This window comes from Canis lupus, chromosome 12 (genome assembly GCF_048164855.1).
Source record: "Canis lupus baileyi chromosome 12, mCanLup2.hap1, whole genome shotgun sequence".
Taxonomy (NCBI): domain Eukaryota; kingdom Metazoa; phylum Chordata; class Mammalia; order Carnivora; family Canidae; genus Canis; species Canis lupus.
This window is the reverse complement of record NC_132849.1, coordinates 1858420-1883569: the sequence shown is the minus strand read 5'-3', so window position 1 is coordinate 1883569 and position 25150 is coordinate 1858420. Positions and strand designations below refer to the sequence as shown.

The 25150-nt window shown below is 38.4% G+C and overlaps 1 protein-coding gene across 4 annotated transcripts in view; it reads right to left on the bottom strand.

The window, feature by feature from the left end:
- Positions 1-25150, bottom strand: part of CTTNBP2NL (CTTNBP2 N-terminal like) — a 54528-nt gene that overhangs the window by 5178 nt on the left and 24200 nt on the right. For all 4 annotated transcript variants that reach the window (XM_072768997.1, XM_072768996.1, XM_072768999.1 and 1 more), the window contains exons 4-5: positions 3978-4208; positions 317-424 (exon numbers count right to left, since the gene is read on the bottom strand). In XM_072768997.1, coding sequence (XP_072625098.1) covers positions 317-424; positions 3978-4208 — 339 coding nt within the window. The remainder of the gene's footprint in view (positions 1-316; positions 425-3977; positions 4209-25150) is intronic.

Below are 25150 nucleotides of genomic sequence, written 5' to 3'. Positions count from 1 at the left end.
CTGCCTTTGTTTGGCTCAGGGTGTGATCCCAGGGTGCTGGGATCGAGTACCCCAGCAGGCTCCCCGCAAGGAGCCTGCTTCTCCCGCTGTCTCTGTCTCTGGCTCTCTGTCCCTATGTATCTCATGAATAAACAGAATCTTAGGAAAAAAAAAAAAAAGAAAGAAACCTATTTCATTTTGTTTAATCCAGTCATTCCCAGATTTATTGGACTGCAAAGCCCTTTGTTTTTAGCAACACTAATTTACAGCCTGGAGAACAGTCTTTGAGAAATGCTATTATAGCCAAACAGTGCTTGAGCCCCTTCGCCTTAACTACCTGCTGGGTCAGCCGCTCTCGCTCCTTCTCCAGCATGTAGGTGACATCATCCCCTTCAGCTGTGTCCTGTGCATGTCTCTGCCTTTCCTCCTCAAGGTCCAGGATCACCTTTAAAGAATTAAAGGAAAAAAAATCCAAATATGAAGAAAACCCACATAGAACACGGCACAATTAAATACTAGGCGCCGATCTAAGCACCTAAGATAGTTCTGGAGATCAATGCATCCATCCTGGTTACGGCTACCAAGGATCATGTTGTCTAGCAGGCTGAAAGACAGGTGAGCTACATGCTAGAAAACCGTAAGACCTAGGCTTTATTTCAGGGTGCACAAAATGGCAAGTGAATAGAAGAGAGCAACTAATGAGCTCCAGAGGTTGAGAAGCTTCCCGAGAATTAATGAGTGTAGCCACCGCAGGCAGTTTACTCCGACAAGCGGGTGGGTGCCAGTGATGAAGCAAGACAGGACCGTGGAGAGCAGAAAGCTGAGCTCCTGCCTCAAGCTCAGATCACTGTGCCCTGCATAGTTGGTCATAGCATGTAGTATATAGTTAGCTAAGATGTGGGGAGACTCTCAGGCTCAGCCTGCACACAAAAAGCCTCAACACTTGGGATTTTATGTGGAGATTTTTCACAAGACCTTTTAATTAACCTGCCTCCCCTATTCCACTTATCCTGGCACCAAAGGATTAAGCCCAATTAAGGTGAATACTGTACACATTTAGAGGGATATTTCCCACATACTCCCACCTACAGCTGCTGAGAGGAAAGGGATTTCTCAGCCGCCTCTGCCCCTGCTTCCCACGTCCCTTGGGCCAGACCTCAAGCGCAGAGCACTGTCCTCCTGATGACTGTTTCTCAGCCCTTCTCTTCACTAACAACTTTCGCGAATGGAGGGAGAAAAGTCTCTGGGACATGAAACACGAAATGTTTTTCATTTAATGGAAATGAAAATGTCTCGGTGTACTTCATTTCCAGTTTAAAAAAAAAAAAAAACCTAACTTGGGGCCCCTGGCTGGCTCAATGAATAGACCATGCGACTCTTGATGTCAGGGTTGAGCTCGAGCCCCATGTTGGGTGTAGAGATTACTCAATGAAATCCTAAAAAAAACCATAAAAACCTCAGACCCTAACTTTTCAATTTAATAGAAAAAGTTTTGGCTAGTGGTGGTTGATCATCTCCTTTTCTTTTGGAGAACTCTCTAAAGTTACAGAAATGGAATGAAAAGCTAAAAACCTATAAAGACAGAGAGACCGTAGCAGACAAGAAATGTTAATAACATCCTGAAGAGGGAAAGAGGCAGGAGGTGTGGTAGCCACAGGGCCATGGGGGGGAGAAAGCCACAGGGCCCTGCAGGATCCCTAGGAGATATGGAACCTAAGGGCTCTGGCCCCAAATCTGTATCTTCCAGAAGGTATGTGTCCCCTCTACCCAATTCCTGAACATAAAATGTTCGGCATGCCCTGCCCAGGCATAAGGCGAAACAGAATGTGGCAGGCTCAGGATTTGGGGATGCCAGCTATGACATAGGAGAATGAGGGTGAGGGAAAGGCAGTGTGTCTGTGTTGGGAAGGTGGAAGGGTGGAAGGTAACCGGCATCTATAATAAAAGGAAGCAATGTAAGTGTCAAGAATTGTAAGTATCGAGTATCAAGTATAAATACAAGGATCAAGAATGATAAGGCAGGGAGGGGGAATAGTATACCATTTAGAAATATGGGGCTTAGCTACCAGAATAAATGGTCAAAGGAAAAAAGTGGTTGTTTCTGAATATGGAGGAGAAGGAAAGGGGAGAGATGGACTTGGGAACTATGTTTCATAGTAAGCAGGGTAACCATGTCATCTTCAGTGCTGACCACAACACTGCTGTGAGTCAAGGGGGCATTCCTAATGACGATCCAAGGCCAGCGACATCAACCGGGACGTTCTTAGGCAAACTGGGGCAGTAAGCACCCTAATTATAAGCCTCTAGGTACTATTTGATTTGTAACAAAGTCAATGTTTTACTTTAATAAAACACATACAAATAGATTGGCAGTTGGTTTAAAAATATTTAACACTCAAATAATCTGATTTTTTAAAAAGATTTTTTATTTATTTATGAGAGAGAGAGAGAGAGAGAGCAACAGGCAGAAGGAGAAGCAGGCTCCATGCAGGGAGCCTGATGTGGGACTCGATCCCGGGTCTCCAGGATCATGCCCTGGGCACAAGGCGGTGTTAAACCGCTAAGCCACTGGGGTTGCCCTCAAAAAATCTTATATGGAAATATAGTATTACAGAATTTTGATTTTTAATTTCTTCCTCTCCCTAATCACCAAGAGCCACAAATCATCCCAACACTACACCTTTCATGGCCATGACAGCCAGCCATCACTTGAGTGCAGCTCAGCTGCTTCATGTAGGAAGGGGAAAGGCCTGCCTATCAAACAAGCCTGCTGTGAATCCTTCCTTAGAAGGAATCCTTCCTTAGAGGATTACGTAAAAGGCCTCCAAATTTTGGCAACTCAGACCTATGGACACATTTTAAATTGGGCATAAATGTCTTTAGATTACTTCATTCTAGAATAGAAGTTAAACTCTTCAGGTCTTGGAAACTCTTGAGAATTCAATTAAAGACAGAGGAAAAAATTCACATTCTACAAAAATGTGTAAACTTTTGGCATTCTGTATATTTTCTGGGGGGGATCACGGAACATCTGAGGCGCATTGGTAGTTAAGAATCTCTACCCCGGCCTTTCATTTGGACACTGGGAAGAGTAAAAAAAAACATGGGCAAGACACATGCTGAAGCAATCTGTCAGGTGCATTTTAAGCAGATGGCTCTCTAATGCAGGTAATCATAAAAGTAATCAATTTGCAACTGCTGAGCCAATTTTGCAGAATAAAATGCTTCCTACAAAATGCATTGATGTCTCCCTTGCTGGTATGAATCTAAACCAATAGTTTAGAAAACGTAGCTTCTAGCCAAACATCTTTTACAGGCCAAATTTGAGTGGCAAATGACAGGTCAGGGAATAAAATTACAAGCACTAGAATTTCAATGAGGTGAGGTAGAGGAAAGCACAGGTTTGCCTTCCTAACTAGGGGCTGCGAGGCCTGGACCCAAAAACACACATGCATGCACATTTTCTAATAGGGTAGAACAGCTTTAAGGTAAATAATCCTAGAGACAGTTCATGGTTTTTTGAGAAGTAAAATGCAACAAATCTCAAAACTAGAGATATATAAAAATAATCCATTGGCTTGCATGTTTATAACCAGGTAAATTCTCTCTTTCTCTCTCTCTCTTGCAGCATTCCCCAAATACCTATTAATCTCATTATTTATCACTTAAGTAGGCAAATAGGGAACGCTCCGTTCAGCTAAGAGCTTGGTCAAACTCCAGTTTGTTGCCAAAGTCTGGATAATCAAGAGCTGAAAAAACAGAGCAAGTGTTTTGGAGTGTCACATCAAGAAGGAATGCCGTCTTAAGTGATGTGTCTGGCATCCTCCCTACATCGAACATTTTGAGTAACTTGTGTTTTCTTTCTGATCTCTTGGCTCCTAGGTAAGATGAGGGGCTTCTGGCACCCGGGAGACCTCCTGATTGCATCACTGTGGAAACTGGCAGCGGACAAGTCTTCATAGGAGTTTCTGTGGCACAGGTCAACTGGCCAAACCTACTTTTCGGTGCCTGCTCTCAGCCGCGGCCAGCTGGGACAGCATTCGCTCCTGCATGTTCTTGCACTGTTTCATTACCACCTTAAGAATGGAGAGTGGGTTTGTGCACACCGGCTGCTTTTCACCGTCATTCTTCTCCTTCAGTATTTCAAAGTCTCTCTGCAGAGCCATTAGAGGATCACTGATGTTGTATTTTCCATAGCGTTCTTCAATGAAAGTATCTCTGTGTTGGGCCTGGGAAAGAGGAAACAAGAAGCATTTGGCTTTTTAAACCTACTGCGGAGGGGGATTTGCTAGCAGTTACACATCAAGGATGGTGGTGGCAGTATGAGTGGAACCTGCTTGACTACAACTCTGATTGGTCTTTGGGCCAGCTCAGTATAGAAACAGCATCAGAGAGGGGGCACAGTATAATAATATTAATGAGGACAGATACTTATGCAGAGCTAACGATGTGTTAAACATTGTTATAAGCATTTATATTCACATTATCTTACTTAAATTTTATAAGCCGATTAAGGTAGTGCTATCGTCTTCAATTTGCAGATGAGAAAACTATTATAGAGTGGCCAAGTAAACCTGTTCCAGGTTAGTCATTTAACAAGTAGTCAGAATTAGGATTTAAGCCCAGGCAGCCTGGCTCCAGTCTTTGTCCTTAGCCACTATGCTTACCTGCCTCTGCTTACGAATGCATCTCTCTGTATTATGGCATTTGCATTTCTAAAATATGGTAAACATGATAATTTTATGAGTTTAAATATTTAGGGATGTAACAAGGTGGATATGGATAAGTAACGGATGCTAAACGTGTTATATTCTCCGACTGTGATTTGAAATACAGAAATGCATTTAGTTATTGGTGAGTCAAGAGGATGGAGGCACGTACAACCAGAAGTGCAGACCAGATCCCTTCTGCCTGCTGCCAAATCTCACCCCTTCTCCTCCTCTCTGTCTTCCTTTCTGTCCCAATCAGGGTCTGGTGGGCTTTGGGGATGGGAGAGAGGGTGAGCAGGGAATGCAGTTGGTGTTGGAGTCTGCTTTAGGGCTTTGGCCCTGGGTGCCAAGTTGGAGCCAAGGGTCAGAAAGGGAGTGGAAAGCTATTCTTTGGCTTCCCTACTCGGTCTGCTCTTCTTGGGGGGACCTGAAGTTGTAGCTCATGTGAGCATCAGATATTATATGCAGGTGAAGACACTGACAGTCACTTTACTGCTCTGACATTAAAAAGGTTCCTGAGACATTTTACAAGGAAAACAAAAATGAAGTGTTAATACAGCATTGAAGAAACTTCCTCAAAAACCAAGTACTGTATAATTTAAAGCTTTCAAATGAAATCTAGTTATGAAAACTACTGTCATTTATCAATTTTTTAAAAAGTATTTCATCTGAAGCTAGGTTTTCTTTTTCTTTTCTACTTTTTTTTTGGGGGGGGGCGGAGCTAGGTTTTCTTACCACCATCATCCACAGAGGAGCACATTTGATAAGAAAGGGAAATTCACAATTCAGTGAAAACAAAATGACCCCCCTCAAGACAATAAAGCAAGCATGGGGTTTAACACAGAAGTATCTTTCAGTGCTAAAAATGTGATGATGCTTCCTTCATTAGACTGTCCAAGTTCAAGACCAAGGAATCACTTTGCCTTATGCTATAAATTTGTCTTGGTATCAATTTGCAAGTTTTCAAAGCAGCATTAGAAGCCATGGGTTTTACTTTTGGCTTAACTACAATCATTAAAAAAAATTTTTTTAAGATTTTTTTTTTCATCTAATTTCTACACCCAACATGGGGCTTGAACTCATGACCTGGAGATCAAGAGTCAGTCGCTCCTCGGACTGACCCTGCCAGGGGCCCTTAATTACAACCATTTTGAATGATGACTTTTTTGGGGTATTTGGATAAAATCGATATACTGGAAATATGAAGACCCAACCTGTTTTGTTCCTTCAAGTTACCATCTTAAAATAACCATCTTCCATCTTCCTTACTACAAGTGTGTGCACATGCACGTGTGTGTGTGTGTGTAAGCATGTGAATTAAAGGGGATGTGAATTTGAAAATCTAAGATAGACTTCTATTTTTTTTAGCTCCCAACTAAAAAGAAAATCCTCAGTAAAATTTCAAAATAGTCTATATATTCCATTTTAGGATGGAGAAAGATAGACTAATTCCTGAATTGGCTATTTTAATTCTTTTTTAAAATCATGGCAAGAGTAAAACAGAAAAAAACAGTTATTAGTTGCACTTTAAAAAGGAACAGTGTCAAATAACAGACTCATCAATATTTTCCTTTCGCCAAGAACATCTGTTTCTTTCAGTTGAGGTGTAAAACCTTGAGATTAACAATCCAGGATTCAATGAAAGTCCTTGTTTGTAGCTATTAATGTCCTAAAGGCAAATCCAGGTTCAGAAAAATGCTTAGTGGGCAGCCCAGGTGGCTCAAGGTTTAGCACCGCCTTTAGCCCAGGGCGTGATCCTGGAGACCTGGGATGGAGTCCCAAGTGAGGCTCCCTGCATGGAGCCTGATTCTCCCTCTGCCTGTGTCTCTGCCTCTCTCTCTGTCTCTGTGTCTCTCATGAATAAATAAATAAAATCTTTAAAAAAATTAAAATGCTTAGGCAAATGAGGCAAGAGGAAAAAAGACTCTCTGAAAAACATTTTGAAATGCCGCCTTTCTTATCACCTTGCTTTATTCATGATTCTCATTTCTGTCTGATGAGCGATGGTAAAGGAAGGATTATTGGTCCTGACTTTGGTGGCAGAAAAGGAAACGGAAACCTGAGTATTTCTACAGCCTTCTCCCTTTCAGAGCAACACAGAGGAAGTGTATTGGGGGAGCAGGAGCTAGGAGTATAATTCATGACTGTGACAGATCTGCTGAGATGCTGTCTCTCAGGTTGGAGTATAGTTAACTAATCCTTAAAAACCTGCCTTTTAAAAACCCATGCTGTTATTATCCTGTATAACTGTATAATTATTAAGTATCACTGAGTTACCAGTAATAGATGAAGAGCTTCTTTGGTGAGGTCTCAGACTTCTCTGAGAACAGTTGTTAAGCTGTCTGTTTTCTCCTGAAGTAGTTCACAGTAATTCCATAATCACTTGCATAGTAATTACAAGTTATACAAAATTGGTGGTTTTGCACATAAATGAAAAGAATCTGTGGAATAATCTAAAAAGAGCTCCTTGTCACAAAACAATTCTTTTAAGTACATTCTAATAGGGGGCCCAGATATGGGAAAAGTGAATTCAAAGTCTGTATTTATTATAACCAAACACTGGATTGGAAAATGGGAGATGGAATATGGTATTTTTCAACCAATTTTTTTTAAAGATTTTATTTATTTATTCATGACACACACACAGAGAGAGAGAGAGAGAGAGAGAGAGACAGAAACACAGGCAGAGGGAGAAGCAGGCTCCACGCAGGGAGCCCGACATGGGATTCAATCCCAGGTCCCCAGGATCACGCCCTGGGCTGAAGGCGGCACTAAACTGCTGAGCCACTCAGGCTGCCCCTTTTTCAACCAATTTAATGCCTTGGGTGGATTGTAGGGATGACAGGTTTAACAGAACAAATAATAACAACAACCAAAAATAGATGTTAAGAATTGAATGAAAAGAGCTTTAGGGGAGGTGTGTATTGGTTATCCATTCCTGCATAACAAATCACTCTCAGATTTAACAGTGCAAACAGTAAACCTTTTTTTTTTTTTTTTTTTTTTTAAATCTCCCACAGTTTCTGATGGTCAGGAGTCTGGGAGGGGTTGAGCAGGGTGGTTCTGACTCTGTCTCCTGAGGTAGCAGTGGAGCTGTTGGCTAAAGCTGCAGTCATCTGAAGACACAGCGAAGGCTGGTGCATCCAGTTCCTAGCTTACTGGGATGTTGGCACAGGCTTTGGTTCCTTGCATATGCTGGCTTCCCACAGAGCAAGTGACGGGAAGAGAGAGAAAGAGAGAAAAAGAGAGAGAGAGAGAGAGGGAGAGAGAGAAAGAAAGGGAGGGGAGGGCGAGAGAAGGGGGAGGGCAGAGAGAGAGACTGCCACTAAGATGGGCCTTCCAATGTCTTCTGTAACAATCTCAGAAGTGACATACCATCACTTGTGATGTATTCTCTTGGTCACAAGGGCGTGACTATCAGCTGCGGGGTGGGGGTGGGATGTCAGTAGAGGCTGTCTTGGCAGCTGGCTACCACAAGGTGGATGACTAGATACGCCACCACTGTTTACATCTTAAGTAAAATTTAGAGACCAAGTCCCTACGGTCAAGGCTGAGTTTTAATACTTTAATGGTATTTCAGTTATTTTATAAAAATTTTTAAATGATATGGATTTGACTTTTTTGGGGAGGAATTCAGTACTACAGCTAAAATCAATCAATTTCTTGCAATTTCATTATTTTCACTTTACCGACAACATATATTTTAATTGAACAGAAATTTCTACATTGTCAGAAAACATCATGTTCTTTAATTTCAGACAACGGGAATATAATTGGCTGGTTAGACAGATTCACTGATAAAGGGTATTGTTACAGCAGACAAAACACAGTAGTCATCTATTACTCATTTTTCCTGTCACAGACTGAATGAAACACCACCACTACTGAAAGCTTAAAGTAAAATTATATAATATCCTCAGAGTCTGCTTTGCTCGCTCTCCAACATTTTCAGCTTTGCTATCACAAACTTCAAAAATATGAAACAAGTCACCTCCTCTCCCTTCCCCAATATTATTTATACTCTTACAAATATCACATATAATATATATAAATAGTATAACAATACATAAAGCAGTACAACATATATGGTATAGTAAAATAGTATACTATTACAGTAATGTGTATGTGTGTATCTATCTATCTGTGCTTTTTTTTTTTTTCCAATCTTAAAAGAGGAAATCAACCCCTTTATTCTTTGGATGATAATCACCAATATGAAAAATGGTTCCAAATCTAAAAGTGTAGATTTTAAACCCACTTAACTGGGGGTTTGCATTCAAGTACACGTTTTATTTTCAAGACTCAGACTGGTACCACAAAGGGATTAGGATACATCTCTGCAATTTATTGCCAATTCTGAAGTGCTACTTTAAAAAGTAATCAGGGAAAGATGGCACAAAGATGGCAAGGAAGACAAAGAAGGAAGCCCCTGCCCCTCCCAAAGCCGAAGCCAAAGCAAAGGCTTTGAAAGCTAAGAAAGCGGTGCTGAAAGGCGTGCATAGTCACAAAAAAAAGATCCATACGTCGTCAGTCACCTACATTCCGACGACCCAAGACCCTGCGTCTCCGAAGGCAGCCCAAATATCCTCGAAAGAGCCTCCAGGAGAAACAAGCTTGATCACTATGCCATCATCAAGTTCCCCCTGACTACCGAGTAAGCCATGAAGAAAATAGAAGACACAACACACTTGTGTTCATTGTGGATGTCAAGGCCAATAAACACCAGATCAAACAGGCTGTGAAGAAGCTCTATGACATTGATGTTGCCAAGGTCAACACCTTGATCAGGCCTGATGGAGAGAAGAAAGCATATGTTCGACTGGCTCCTGACAATGATGTTTTGGATGTTGCCAACAAAATTAGGATCATGTTAACGGAGTCCAGCCACCTATAAATCTAAATATAAATTTTTTCACCATATTAAAAAAAAAGTAATCAGCAATACAAATTTTGTACCTTAAAAATATCTAAATATCTCTCTATACCAGAGACCAGAAAGACCAGAGAACACAATTCCAGGATGGTTGTACTTAATGCAGCACCAAAAGCATGTTAAAAGCTGTCCTTTTCACACACAAGTTGAATCTACTAATCCTCAAATAATTTATACTCTGGAGTCCCTGATAAACTATAAGTAGCTACCTGAGTAACTAGAAATAAAGCAACCACCATTCTGGATAAAGATGACAACAACATTATAAGAAATGTGCCCTCTGTTCTGAAGTTCCTTTTACTTGCTCAAAGAAAACTGAATTTCAATGTTTGACAATATTAATCAGAGAGGATTTAGCCACATTTGAATTCAACTTTAATTTTTGAAAATAGTACAAACTTTGACATGAAAATTTTCATCATTTAAAAAATACTTCTCACATATTATTGAAAATCCAGTTTTCTTTCCACTTAACCATTAATGCTATTTCCTCAAATTCAGCCTTTTCTATACATTTATTTTCTTTAATAATTTTTGGCTTTGGAGCCTACCAGAACTGGGATTGTATCTGGGCTCTACGACTTTCTATCTATATACTCTCAGCAATTCCCTTAACTTCTCTGTACCTCAGATCTCTCATCTGTAAAATGAGGGTAACAATCTACCTATAGGTTTGTTGTAAAAATTAAATGAGTAATAAATATAACATGGTTCTTATAAGTACCTGGTACGTAGTAAGTACTATAAATAGGAATTAATTTTTCAACAACCGAGTTTAAAGTCTAGGTTTTCCTTCATTTTAGACCCAATGACTAAACCTGCTCCTGGAGATTTAAGATTCTCACCAATCCACAGACAACTCCAAAGTAATACATCACTAAAAACATATCGGGAACCTGTTTAACAGTATTTATTTAGTGATTAATCCTGAACTGCTCTGTAACATTTTCTGTAATATCATTAAGTGGTATTTATCTCCTGCATTATGATTAAACATTTCCCAGTTTTCTGTTTTTTCTCCTTGCCAGACTGTAATGATGCAAAGGAAAAAGCACTTCTCATACACTTTCTTCTTCCTATGTCCTGTATTTCTACTTATGCTCAAAGCATTGAACAGATGTTCAGTTTCTAGCTCTTTCCTGATGTCTCAGCCTCTCCTAACTCACCATTTTTAGTAAGGTCAATATTTTATTTCACTGTTAATAAAATCTATGATTCATTTAGTAAAATCATTTAAGGTAATATTAACCTATACATTTAGCAAACTGACTTTAAAGTAGAATGAGCTTCAAAGATTCCTTTTGGAGTCAGTTTGCAGCCACGGATGTTTATAAAATCAATTATTTACATAAAGATAGATAACCATTTATTTTTATTTGACTAAAGTGCACTAAATTCTTTTGAAGACTAAAAATGGTAAGTTTAGGACAAATAGCTATAAGTGTGATACTTGCAGCTGGTAGGCTGCTTGTTGATAGAATGAGAATATGGGTATAAAGGAAGCTAGATCCTATTTCCTGTAGAGCTGAAGCGCTGCAGCACTGCATGATCAGCAGCCTTAGAGCCGGGCAGGTATTTGTGCAGGTCTTCTGGGGGAGGGGCCTGTGGTGCTGGTGCCTGTGGACTTGTCCTGGTAGAGATGCACCTGCAGGGCCCGGGAGGGTGGGGCTCGGTGTAAGCAGCTCTGGCCTCTATTACGGAGCACTGAGGGGTGGGATGACAATGGCTCCTGTGGCCCCCAGCTGAAAGTTCACGGCCTCCACTACTCAGGAAGCCCTCACAGGAGAGCAATCAATCACCACTCCTGTGTCCCTGGCTCCTGTCCAGTCCCTGCCTTAAACCTGCCTGTGTTCAAGCTCTTTTATCTCAGGCACGTGACTGGATTTCAAAACTTCAAATTTTAGGGATTCCTGTGGCACTGACAGAAGAGATAAAGGTGTGGTGTGTACACACACACACACACACACACACACACACACACAAGAATATTACTCAGCCATCAAAAAGAATTAAATCTTGCCATCTGCAGTGACGTGGATGGAGCTAGAGAGTACTATGCTAAGGGAAATAAGTCAGAGAAAGACAAATACCATGTGATGTCACTCAGATGTGGAATTTAATACACAAAACAAATGAACATATGGGAAGGTGGAAAAAAGGAGAGAGGGAAACAAACCATAAGAGACTCTTAACTATAGAGAACAAACAGGGTTGATGGAGGGAAGTGGGAGGGCGTGGGCAAGATGGGAGATGAGCATGAAGGAGGGCACTTGTGATGAGCATTGGATATGGCATGTAAGTTGTGAATCACTGAATTTTACTCCTAAAACCAATAGTTCACGGTCTGTTAACGAAAATTTAAATAAAATAATAAAAAAAACACTATGGGTTAACAGCTTAATGTAGCTGCTTCAGCATTCAAATTCCAAAGTCTTGTGAAGACTTCCAATGAAATTAAAATAAACATATTCAGTTTTGCTGTCTTTGTTCTATTGGGAGGGGTCTACGTATATGGTTGAAACAAATTACACATACATTCTGGGCTAGGGTCTACCTAAATCATTTTTTGAGCTGGGGAAGAAAATGTGCAAAGAGATCCAATAAGTACCGAACAAGTTAATGCTCCTCTGAATATAAATTAAGAATTTTAAAGTATAATTTTAATGGTACATTAGATCCTAATCTCTTTCATTCAGGTGATTGTGTAATGAGAGTTGACATTTATCTCATTCCGTACACAAAAAACAAGGATGGATCACAGACCCAAAGATAAAATACCAGTGGCCAAAAAGCACATGAAAAAGTAATCAGGGATCCCTGGGTGGCGCAGCGGTTTGGCGCCTGCCTTTGGCCCAGGGCGCGATCCTGGAGACCCGGGATCGAATCCCACATCAGGCTCCCGGTGCATGGAGCCTGCTTCTCCCTCTGCCTGTGTCTCTGCCTCTCTCTCTCTCTGTGACTATCATAAATAAATGAAAATTAAAAAAAAAAAATTTAAAAAAAAAAAAAAAGAAAAAGTAATCAACTCATTAGTGATCAAAGAGATGTAGAGATGCACTCTCTTCCTTAATGACTTCTTGGCCTCATGTGGAGAAGACCTTCATTTGTCCCAGGAAAGAAAGAAAGAAAAGAAAGAAAAGAAAGAAAGAAAGAAAGAAAGAAAGAAAGAAAGAGAAAAAAAGAAAGAAAGAAAGAAAGAAAGAAAGAAAGAAAGAAAGAAAGAAAAAGAAAGAAAGAAAACAATAATAAGGCAAGACTAGAAAGCCACTCGAAAGGCTAAAATTAAAGACTGACAACGTCAAATGTTGGAAAGGATTGGAGCAACTAAAACCCTCACTATACTGCTGGTGGGAGTATAAACAGTATAAACTACTTTGGAAATAAATCTGGAAATCAATCATAAAGTTAGAAAAATGCCTTCTTTCAATTAAGTATTTATCCAAAAGAAAAGAAAACATAAATCCACAAAAAGACTTATACACAATTGTCTGAAGCAGCTTTATTCACAACAGCCCCAAACTAAAAATGATTACCTATAATTTATGGTAGAAAATTTATAACAGCAGTTGCCTCTGGATATAGGGGAATAGGTCACCAGGAAGGGCAACACACAAGATGACTTTTTGGTGTGATAGGCATGTTTACATCTTGATGAGGATGTACATCAAATGGATATGTGCACTTGTCAAAACTTATTGATCTGGGCATCAATATTTAAGGTCTGTACATTTCACTATACCTAAATTATACTTCTAAATTTTTTTTTTAAAATTTTTATTTATTTATGGTAGTCACAGAGAGAGAGAGAGGCAGAGACACAGGCAGAGGGAGAAGCAGGCTCCATGCACCGGGAGCCCGACGTGGGATTCGATCCCGGGTCTCCAGGATCGCGCCCTGGGCCAAAGGCAGGCGCCAAACCGCTGCGCCACCCAGGGGTCCCCTAAATTATACTTCTAGTTCAAAAATATAAAAATAGGGATCCCTGGGTGGCGCAGCGGTTTAGCGCCTGCCTTTGGCCCAGGGCGCGATCCTGGAGACCCGGGATCGAATCCCACGTCGGGCTCCCGGTGCATGGAGCCTGCTTCTCCCTCTGCCTGTGTCTCTGCCTCTCTCTCTCTCTCTGTGACTATCATAAATAAATAAAAATTAAAAAAAAAATATATATATAAAAATACATAATCAGAATTAAGGGAAAATGAAGTTATATGAAGTATATACTTTATATATAGTGTTTCAGAAACATGGGAAGCTCGAACTAGAGTAATCAAAAAAATTTTTTAGAAGATTTTATTTATTTATTTGACACAGAGAGAGAGCACAAGCAGGGGGAGCAGCAGAGGGAGAGAGAGAGCACAAGCAGGGGGAGTGGCAGAGGGAGAGGGAGAAGCTCCTGATGCAGGAGCGATCCCAGGACCCCGGGATCATGACATGAGTGGAAGGTAAATGCTTAACTGACTGAGCCACCCGGATGCCCCTCAACAAAGTAATTTTAATAACAATAAAACATTGAAGGAGCTGCTAATACTGTAGTGATTATGACCTGCCAGGCAGTGTGCTCAGTGTTTCACATTTCATCTAATCCTCACAGCATAGTTTAAAGGTAGACATCACTTGTGTCTTCATGTTATAGAAGAAATTGAACATTAACATGGGACTTTCCCAAGGTCACAAAGCCAGTTAAGTAGTGGAAGAACTGTAAATGATGTATAAGTACCAAATACGTTAGCTGAATGAGTACTACATATCAGGTATTGCCCAGAACTTTGTAGGCATTAATTTCAATTTAATAAGTCCCCATCAGTAGCTTAAAAATGAAATAGAGCAGAAAACATTGCAGAACACTAAATATTGTGAGTAATGTTTTGAGACCCTTTTCTTCTGACCTAAGAATATAGGGGTGTGTGTGTGTTGTGTGTCCCCTGAGTCACAATAGTCTATTTTTCATTATGTGTCCCTGTCAAAAAAGTATGAAAAACACTAGAATAGAATGAAGAACACACTTAGTCTGACTCCTGAATCTATGATTTTAAACAGTTTAAGCTATTGTAAATACATAAATTCTAAAAGAAGTGATAAGTAATCAGTATTATTCTTTTATTTTAAAATAATGAATGTTATAAATGTCTACAAACCACAAGATGTTTGGCCTAACATCAAATATACAAAAATGTCAACACACAAAAAAAGAATCTCCATGTTATCAGGGTTAGAGAACCCAAAGCAGCCCTGGAGAAGTCTGGGAGAATTTCCTGGACGCACAGCTGATTCACAAGGGCACATGCTTTGAATGCTTTTATTGACCACTTACTGTTTGCTGGCTGGGACAACTGCTGAGTGATGTGGGCAATAAAACGGGGATACAGACTTGTCGAAGCAAGATGTAGTCTCCTGCTCTTAAGGAGCTTAAAATTTGCCAGACAAGTTCAAGGCCTAACGGCAGAAATAAACAAACTGCCTCAGTTTGTTTAAATGTTTTCTAAACAGTATCATTCATATTTAGAGGAACACCAAGTACAGTTTATTTGATCAGGACTTTCTAAGACTCAGACCTTACACGCAGAAGGAATAGGAAGGAAAAGGCGGGCCCTGGAAGTGGGCGGGTTCTGGCAGAGAAACGGGACTATCAATAATTTAATGAATCACAGGAAACGCCATGAGGTCGAGGGGGGACCTATCATCCAAAAAATGTCTCTGAAGTGTGGCCTAAGGGACCCAGACCACAGCCGGTAACCTGCATGTGATCCTTTATGTAAACTGTGACCTTGAAGAGCTTCTGTAAGAGAGGTGTGCTCAGCCTCCTTCAGTCACCCCATATCAGCTGGGCAGAAACAACTTCCCAGTGCAAACTGTTTAAAAGAGCTCAGTGACAAGTCTTTTCGCTGTAGTTAGGGGATTCTACAGAGGGAGGTGTATGATTATGGGATGAGTCTTGACTCTAGAACCTTTTTCAAGGTGAGTCTCTTAAATTACACACACAGTCTGATACTACAAGACAGTGTGGCAAGAACCCAGCTGCTCAGAGAGCTCAGGTCATGGGGAGGGTCCTTATTAGCACAGCTGAAGAGGGGGCAATGTTCACATGGAGAAATGTAGTGAGGAAACGAGACTAAGGAGTTTGTGGGGGCTGAGGAGGGTGGCGGGAGCATAGAGCCTGAGCAGGAGAAACGGGACAGGGGACTCATGGGGTTTGACAGCCACACCTTGGGGAAAGCAAGCAGTCAGGCCGGGCAGGCAGGAGCAGGGGCCTACCTCATAGAACAGAGTATCTGTGATGCCATGATAAGCGACAATAAGCCCTTGTCACAAGTCAGAGGCTGGGAAGGTGGCAACCTCTACTGTCACATGGACTCGTGTAGAGGGAATGTGGTTAGACCAGCGGCCAGACAGGAAGACTGGGGACCCAAAGTAGGGATGGATTGTTCTTCTTTATTTTTTATTTATTTATTTATTTTTTGGATTGTTCTTCTTTAGAGAACAGAAGAGGAAGTGGAGTAAAGCAGCCAAGACTGAGATGGGAAAAGTGGGCTCGAAGTGCATCAGGGGCGTTTCATGATAACTTCTTAAATGTTAACTGGCAATATTCACCACCACAGTCAAGTATTGGGTAAATATACAGTGAAACGCACACTCAAGTCAACCCCTGCTCCTACCAAGTCCAAGTAATCCTCACCAAGCCCGTCTTTATCCTCACCATAAAAGTATAGCAAATGGATTAGAATATGTATGGATGGGAAGAACAGAGATTAGCTTTTGTTTGGACATATGAGAGCACTTCCTTTTGTTGTTTTTTAACAGTATGAAAAATATATACATTTATTTTGTTGAAGAAACAAGGGAATTATGGGATCATCAATTTTCTGTCTATTCATCCCACTGGGATAATTCCGGTTTGTTGTACTCTTTTTTTCTTTTTTTACATTTAAAAAAAATTTAAATTCAATTAATTAGCCTATAATGTATTATTAAGTTTCAGAGGTAGAGATCAGTGATTCATCAGTCTTAGAGCACTTCCTTTTTACTCTAAAGGGTGGCAATACCTTTAGGAAACTTTAAATGTCACCAAGGCCAAGGATGGGATACCCGAGAGGTCTTGACCATTTTAATCTCCAAAGGAACAGCACCACTGGCTCCACCCATCCTCTACATCTGTCTCAGCACTCTCTTCCTTAATGACTTCTAGGCCTCATGTGGAGAAGACCTTCATTTGTCCCAGGAAAGAAAGGAAGAAAGGTTTTAAAGGGAAAATAAAATATTTCAAAGGGAAAAGTGATCCGTTTGGAGAGCAACCAGAGAAAGGGGGGATGAGGAAGATGTGGTGGGAGCCCAAAGTAAAACCAAAAACCCACTGGAGAAATGAGAGATCTGAGAGATAAGAGAGAGGCTATGTATAATTTAGAGAGATGCCCATGGAGGCTCTTAGCTCAAGTGTCTGGGCAACAATATTTTTGTAGGTATCTAGATAGATAAAGAAATACAAGCAATACTGTACTGTTTAGAAAAGGATAATATACTATTTTCAACAAGGTTCACAAAGCTCCCACTACTGATCAGTTAGGGAACACAGATGACCACATCTCAGTCCGACAGGCAAGGGCACCGAGGTAAAATGTCATTTGAAAACTAAAGTATGGTCTTTCATTTTTTTTTTTTAGATCAAGACACAGGCATAGTGAACAAGGGTACATATCCCAATTATTTGGTATCCTTTACTGCAAATATGGAAATAAACACAAGTCATGATATCCTGTCTGAAGAACAAATGGTTCCTTCTTAGTTCAGGGTGAAATGTAAATAATATACCGAGTGGGAATTATATTAACAGTAAAAGTTATGAAACTATATTACTACAGTTAAGCCTCTCTTCTCAAAAATATGAATTAATAAGTGACAATCTATTTTGGGCCTTGAATACATTCAAGTTAGATTAAAAGGCCTGAACTTATTCTCTCATATGACAAATATTTCTGCAAGAACTTAGAAGTTCTAGATATCTGGATGCAGTGCTGAATAAGATTAAGTATCCATCCCTCATGGTGCTTACATTTAGTCAAAAGAGAAATATCAGACATAAAGAGAGAGATGAAAATTTCTATCATTTGTGATGCTCATCACATGAATTGATAAATTTCATATTATCACTAATCTAGTACAGACAAAGAAAAAGAAATTACATTAAGAATGATTCAATTCTAGAAAAATTTATTTGGTACAGTAATGTGAAAGGTTTTATGGATCAAGTTTTCAGTCAGTAAGAACAGAAACTTCTGATTTTAATAACACAGTCACATACTCTTTTCTACCAGTGAATTCAGTCTTTTGTCGAACAGACAGCTCACGAATTAGATTAAAATAATTTTTTGAAGTTATGCATATTTTAGCATTCACTAGGTGGGGTTGGCTTTCGGAAGCAGAAAATACTTTTTTGTTGTTAGGGATCAGTTAGGGAACGCAGGGAACAATGGAATATTATGAACTACAGATATGAAACTGAAGCCAGGAAAAATACTTTGAAGGGTTATAGGTCTCCTGCTATGATAATAGCATTTCTTGAACTTTTAGTCACACAGTTCCTCATACGTACACTGTCAGCTCTATTTAATTTGCGTCCATGACCTGTGAAAGTATCTGCTTTAAATTAAGAACCTTTAGTATTCCTTTACCTTTAAATATTGAACCTTTCTGTTCAAAAGCAGAATTTGAAGAAGATTGGGAAATTTACTCTTTGCTCTTTTTGGGAGAAAATTAAGGATGTGGTGGTAACAAGCTTATGCTTTCCCTAGGCATGCTAGGCTTGTCTCTACCCCCTTAACTATTTTAGAATTAATACAGATTTATGTGAGAGTATAAACTATTTAGAAATGAAGACAGTTAGGAAGTAAATGTTGTTCTTAACTCCTTAATGTTCCAGTTCATAATATATTTCTTTTTTTTTTATTTTATTTCTTTTTTAAAAAAAGATTTTATTTGTTTGAGAGAGAGAGAGAGAGAGCGTGTGCAAGAGAAGAGGGGAAGGACAAATGCAGAGGGAGAAGCAGGCTCCCCACTGAGCACAGAGCCTAATGTGAGGCTCTATCCCTGGACCCCAGGATCATGACCTGAGCTGAAGGCAAATGCTTAACTGACTGAGCCACCCACGTGCCCTTCATACTATATTTCTTAAAATATAATTTTTATCTTAATGTCATCATAAATGAATATTTCTAATAAAAGTTTTAATTTCATAAACAAAGCCAAAGTCCTTCTAAACACAACTCAATTTCTCTTTCCTCCTCAAGAGTTCTTAGTATAATGGGTATCCTCTAAGATTTTCTCCAAGCATATCCAGAAATGTGTATATGTGTACTTTTTAATTTATCGTGTGTCAGAGATCTTTCTAATGAGTCAGTAATTGCTTGTTCTTTTTTTTCATTAAAAAAAGCAATTACATAATATGCCATAGTAAGGATATACCAGTTGATGTTGTTATATCTTATTAATGGACATTTAGGCTGTTTATAGTTTTCTAATACTGCATTAAACAATACTTCAATGAGCAATCTTGTGCATGGATGTAATTAGTTTGGTAGAATAGATACATTTATCTGCTTTTCTAAGGAAATAAATTTCTACATAATAAAATTCCCTGTTTCATTCGATATATGCTCCCTGGCCATAAAGATTTGCAGCAAACATACAAGAAGGTTTCCTCCTGTCTTTCCAATTATTACTATAACTGGCTAAACTGAAATTCTAAATGACAGACCACGGGCTTTAATTTTGCAAGCAACCTCTCTGCCTTCCTTTCTCTTCTCTTTAAGGGGAGCAAACAGAAATAAGAACTGATTAATCCCAAATCACAAGGCTCACACATGTAAGGAAGACACAATAAGAGGAAGTCAAAATAACAGGAATAAGCAGTTTCCCTTTTTTATTTGTTTTAGTTTCAGGCTGAATAAATGCAATGAAATCCCCCACTGCTATATAATCTCGGAAGCCTCTCCCCAGCTGCTAGAGTATTGTGTGTTCTCTAAATAGGCAGTGTTCTACAAGCTGAATTCCCCCTTTCTTGCCTCAAAGGCATATGAAAAACAGACCACAGGAAGATGTCGATTAAGTGAGAAATTTGTTTTTTTTTTTTTTGAATCTTCACTCTTAAACCCCTAAAGGCCATAATTTCTAACATGAACAATGATGTGATAAAACGCAGTATAGCAAGTAGTTGATATCAGATAATCACTCTTAAGAGTCAGCTGTTTTTTCTGGGGCTCAATGTTTTTCTGAATGCAACAAAGACACTCAATCACTTAAGAATGTAGTCCTCATTTTTATAAATACCCAATTTAGAAATAGTCCATATATATGACCAGCTTTTCCTGCTTCTTTTGGCTCTTTTCTGCCAGAGTACCCACCAGTGAACTGGTACATCCCATTCAGCAATTTCATTCTCTTCTCAGGGCAAAACACTTTTTGGGAGCTCCTATCATTCTCAAAGGAACCAAGCCAAGAGGAAACAAAGAAGAGGTTTTGTGAGATGTATTTCTGGCTTCACCAGCTGCAACTTAATACTGTTTCTTCCTTTTTTTTCCCCTATGCCCACTGCTCCATACCTTATTTTTTCACTTACTATATCTCATAGAGTGTTATACATAAAGACCTATCTCTCATTCTCTTTAATAGCTGCATAGTATTCTATTGTGTAATCATACCATAATTTACTCAACCAGAACCCTAACAGACACATAAATTGTTTCCAGTATTTTGCTGCTATGACCAATATTGCAATAAATATCCTTACACATAAATTTTATCGCATAGGTCTAAGTAACATGTGTAGGATAAATTTCTAAAAGTGGATCATGAAACTAGGTTAGTAGGATCATAATCGGCATTTAATGAAAAATAAAGTACAAAAGAAAAAAATAGTATAGTATGGTATAAATATTATAGTAAAACATAAAATTAGTATATATTTTAGTGAAGTTTTTGTTTTACTTAATACACATATATGTGTAATATGTGTATTGGTGTATATGTGTGTCCTGGGTTGTGGCAGAATGATGGAATATATTTCAAAAATGTTTGAAAGATACCTCTTTAGACTCTGGTATGATAAAGAGGAAGTATCTTTATCATAGCCTTCTTTCTTCTTCCCCTAAGCTCTATGATCTTTTTATTGCGTAGCTTGTGAACTTATGTTGGTTTTCCAGGCAGAGACAGTTGAATTATTTAGGGTGGGTTGGAAAAGAAGAATATTAACAATATCAGGTACAATAAACAGGGAAGAATTTCACTGTAGGTCTAATTAGCTCTAATATCTTTTCCTACAGAGTAATATGTAACTAAATTATCTTCTTAGGGCATGACTGTTAACAAACAGAAATTTGAATAAGAAGCCATTGTATAAGATTATTATATTTAAAAGCAAGTGTTTCTGATTTTAAAGTTTTTACATATAATTCAGAAGTTTTGGAGAAAAAAATTAAAATGTGCTTATGATTCTGTTACCCAGTGACAAGCACTATTAATACAAAATTACAAATTTCAAGGGTGCCTGGATGGTTCAATCAGTCAATCATCTGACTCTTGAATTCAGCTCAGGTCATAATCTCAGGGTTGTAAAACCGAGCCTCCCCTTTGGCTCTGTGCTGGGCATGGAGCCTGCTTAAGATTTCTCTCTCTCTGCCACGCCCCCTCCTCACTTGTACACGTGTGTGCACTGTTTCTCTCTCAAAAAATTAATTAATTAAATAAAACTACAAATTTCAATCTATTTGTTTGAATCCTTTTCCTGTGTATATATACACGCATACATGTTATTTTTATAATCAAGATTAAAGGATCTATTTAATGTTATGACCTGCTTTGCAAATTTAACATTACACTGTAGGTACATTACCATGCCATTAAAACTTCTTCATATGCATCATGTTTTATAAAATAGCTATATAAAATAGCAACATAATAGTCCACCATGTGTATGTATTACCTAATTCATATAGCCATTAGCCAAGGACTGCTTTTTATAAAGAATTAATTGGAACTAGAACAAAATAACTATGCTATCATGAGCTGTTTAGGGGGTAATTGGAAGTAACGTATAGAAAATTTTTATGTAAATACATTTTTACATAAAACTATTTAGACTATAGCAGCTCTCCTCAATAAATAGGAGTCCTGAGATTAGTATATTTAATAAAAGAAACCAACATTGAATTTTTAACTCAAAAGCATAATAGAGAAGTAATCCTATGTCTACTTATTCTGTAATAACTCTCTGGAACAGCATTCAAGTATAGGGATGTTGCCTATAAATAAATCCCCTTTAAAATAAAGTTTCTTAAAAATAAAATAAAATAAAGTTTCTTCCTGTGGTCCAAATTAACAATGAAAAAAAAATGCTTTCTAGGAAATAATAAACAGTATATTTTGAAATCTATTTACTGCCCAGTGATATGACATAATAAATACAATTTAAATCACTTAACATGACAAGATAATCTTTAATCTTCAATTAGATAGATTAGTTCTGTTACTTCTAGGAAAGAGGTAATATTCTATCAGAAGGTGAAAAATATAATAGTTTGTTTTTTTTCTCTTTAGAACAATTATTTATCCAAAATAATAAATAAAATTATTTATCAAAAACAAAAAAGAAGATAGAGGGGCACCTGAGTGGCTCACTCGGTTAAATGTCTCTGCATTCTGCTCAGGTTGTCATCTCAGAGTCCTGGGATCAAGCCCTGCATCCAGTTCCCTGCTCAGCAGGAGTCTGATTCTTTCTCTGCCCCTCCCTGCCACTCATTCTGTCTCTCTCTCTCTCCCAAATAAATAAATAAAATCTTTAAAAAAGTAAGAAGATGTAAACTATTAAAGCTAATAGAGACAAAGGATAAAAATTGCTTTAAAGAGAGTTCATTAAAGCAGCAGAAGTAGTTTCTTTTTTTGAGATGTCTCATTTTTACAATTAAGTTTTACCATTGGAAAAATAATTATTGAACTCTCTTTAGCAGAATTTAAAAAAGTAAATTATAGAATTTTAGTTTCTTAAAAGCAGTAGAGCAAAGCTGAAAAAGCTACTCCACATCACTCTATTTGATCTAAGAGAAGGTCAATAAATGTTGCCAGAGGCAAGGGAAACAAAAGCAAAAATGAACTATTGGGACTTCACGAAGATAAAGTTTCTGTACAGTGAAGGAAACAATCAACAAAACTGAAAGGCAACCTATGGAATGGGAGAAGATATCTGCAAATGATATATCTGATAAAGGGTTAGTATCCAAAATCTACAAAGAACTTATTAAACTCAATACCTAAAAAACAAATAATCTAGTTTAGAAATGGGTAGGAGACAAGAACAGACATTTTTCCAAAGAAGATATCCAGATGGCTAACAGACATATGAAAAGATGCTCAACATCACTCATCATCAAGGAAATACAAACCAAAACCACAATGAAATACCACCTCACACCTGTCAGAATGGCTAAAATTAACAACAGAGGAAACCACAGATGTTGGTGAGGATACAAAGAAAGGGGAACCCTTTTACACTGTTGGGAATGCAATTTGATGCAGCCACTCTGGAAAAGAGTATGGATATTCCTCAAAAAATTAAAATTGAACTACTCTATGATCCAGCAGTTGTACTACTTGGTATTTACTCAAAGAATACAAAAATACAGATTTGAAGGGTATATGCACTCTGATATTTATAGCAGCATTATCAACAATACCGAAACTATGGAAAGAGTCCAAATGTCCATTGACTGATGGATGGATAGAGATGTGACACACACACACACACACACACACACACACACACAGGAATATTACTCAGCCATCAAAAAAGAATGAAATCGGGACATTTGCAATGACATGGATGGAGGTAGAGTATATTATGCTAAGTTAAAGAAGTCAGTCAGAGAAAGAGAAATAACATGATTTCACTCATATGTGGAATTTAGGAAACAAAACATGAGCATATGGGAAGGGAAGAAAAAAAGAAGGTGGGGAGGCAAATCATAAGAGACTCTTAATGATAGAGAACAAACTGAGGATTGAGGGAGGGAGGTGAGTGGGAAATGGGTTAAATGGATGATGGGTATTTAGGAGGAGACTTGTTATGATGAGCATTGGGTGTTACATGTAATTGATGAATCACTAAACTCTATTCCAGAAACCAACATTTCATTATATATTAACTAACTAGAATTTAAATAAAAATTTGGAAGAAAGAAACAAACTCTAATTCAAAAACATTAACAAAAAAAAAGAAAAAGAAAAAGACAAATGATACCAATAGACTTTCTTAATGCAGGGTTGCTAAAAAATTTCAATTTGTAAAACAACAACTCAGTATCTGTGAAGTGTAATAAAATAGGGTATGCTTGTACTTATATATGGATGATTGAAAGACAATTCTTCATATATTACAAAGAAGATAATTTATAAATTACTCTTTATATAATTTGCAGTCATCAATAAAGATAAGAAAAAAACAAATAAGAGAAGGTCAGTAAGAAAGGGAGGAAGCTCTTTTTCAAACAGTATTTCAGACAAAAAGCTAGGACATAAAAACTAATTATCTTGGGTAGCCCGGGTGGCTCAGCAGTTTAGCGTCGCCTTCAGCCCAGGGCGTGATCCTGGAGACCTGGGAATTGAGTTCCGCATTGGGCTTCCTGCATGGAGCCTGCCTCTCCCTCTGCCTGTGCCTCTGCATCTCTCTCTCTCTCTCTCTCTGTGTCTGTCATGAATAAATAAAATCTTAAAAAAAGATAATTAGTTGTTTTTTTGTTTTTTAAAAAAATATTTTATTTATTTATTCATGAGAGACACACACACACAGAGGCAGAGACACAGGCAGAGGGAGAAGCAGGCTCCATGCAGGGAACCCGATGGGGGACTCGATCCCAGATCTCCAGGATTACACCTCGGGCTGAAGGCAGCGCTAAACCGCTGGGCCACTGGGGCTGCCCACTAATTATCTTCTCAATTTATACAGCAAAACCACAGGACAAAATCCAATAGTCCCTCCTGATAAAAACTCTGAGCAAATTAGAAGTGGAAGGAAACTGCCTCAACTTGATAAAGAACATTTGTTAAAAAATTACAGTCAACATATTTAATGACGAAAAACTGCGTGTTTCTCCCCTAAGATCAGGAACAAGACAAAGATACCGTCATTATTTTTGACAGTGTACTGGAGATTCTTGCAATAAGGCAAGAAAAATTTTAAAAAATTTAAATCAGAAAAAAATGAATAAACTGTCTTTATTTGCAGACATGATTACTTGTAGAAAATCCAATGGAATTTATAAAAAGGCTATTAGAACTATTAAGTTAGTTTAGCAAGGTTGCAGAATAAAGAATCAATATATAAAATCAATTTTATTTTTGTAGAATAATAAACAGAAACTAACATTTAAAAAACAAGCCTGGGTTGCTTAGTGTTTGAGCGCCTGCCTTTGGCCCAGGGTGTGATCTTGGAGTCCCGGGACTGAGTCCCACATCGGGCTTCCTGCATGGAGCCTGCTTCTCCCTCTGCCTGTGT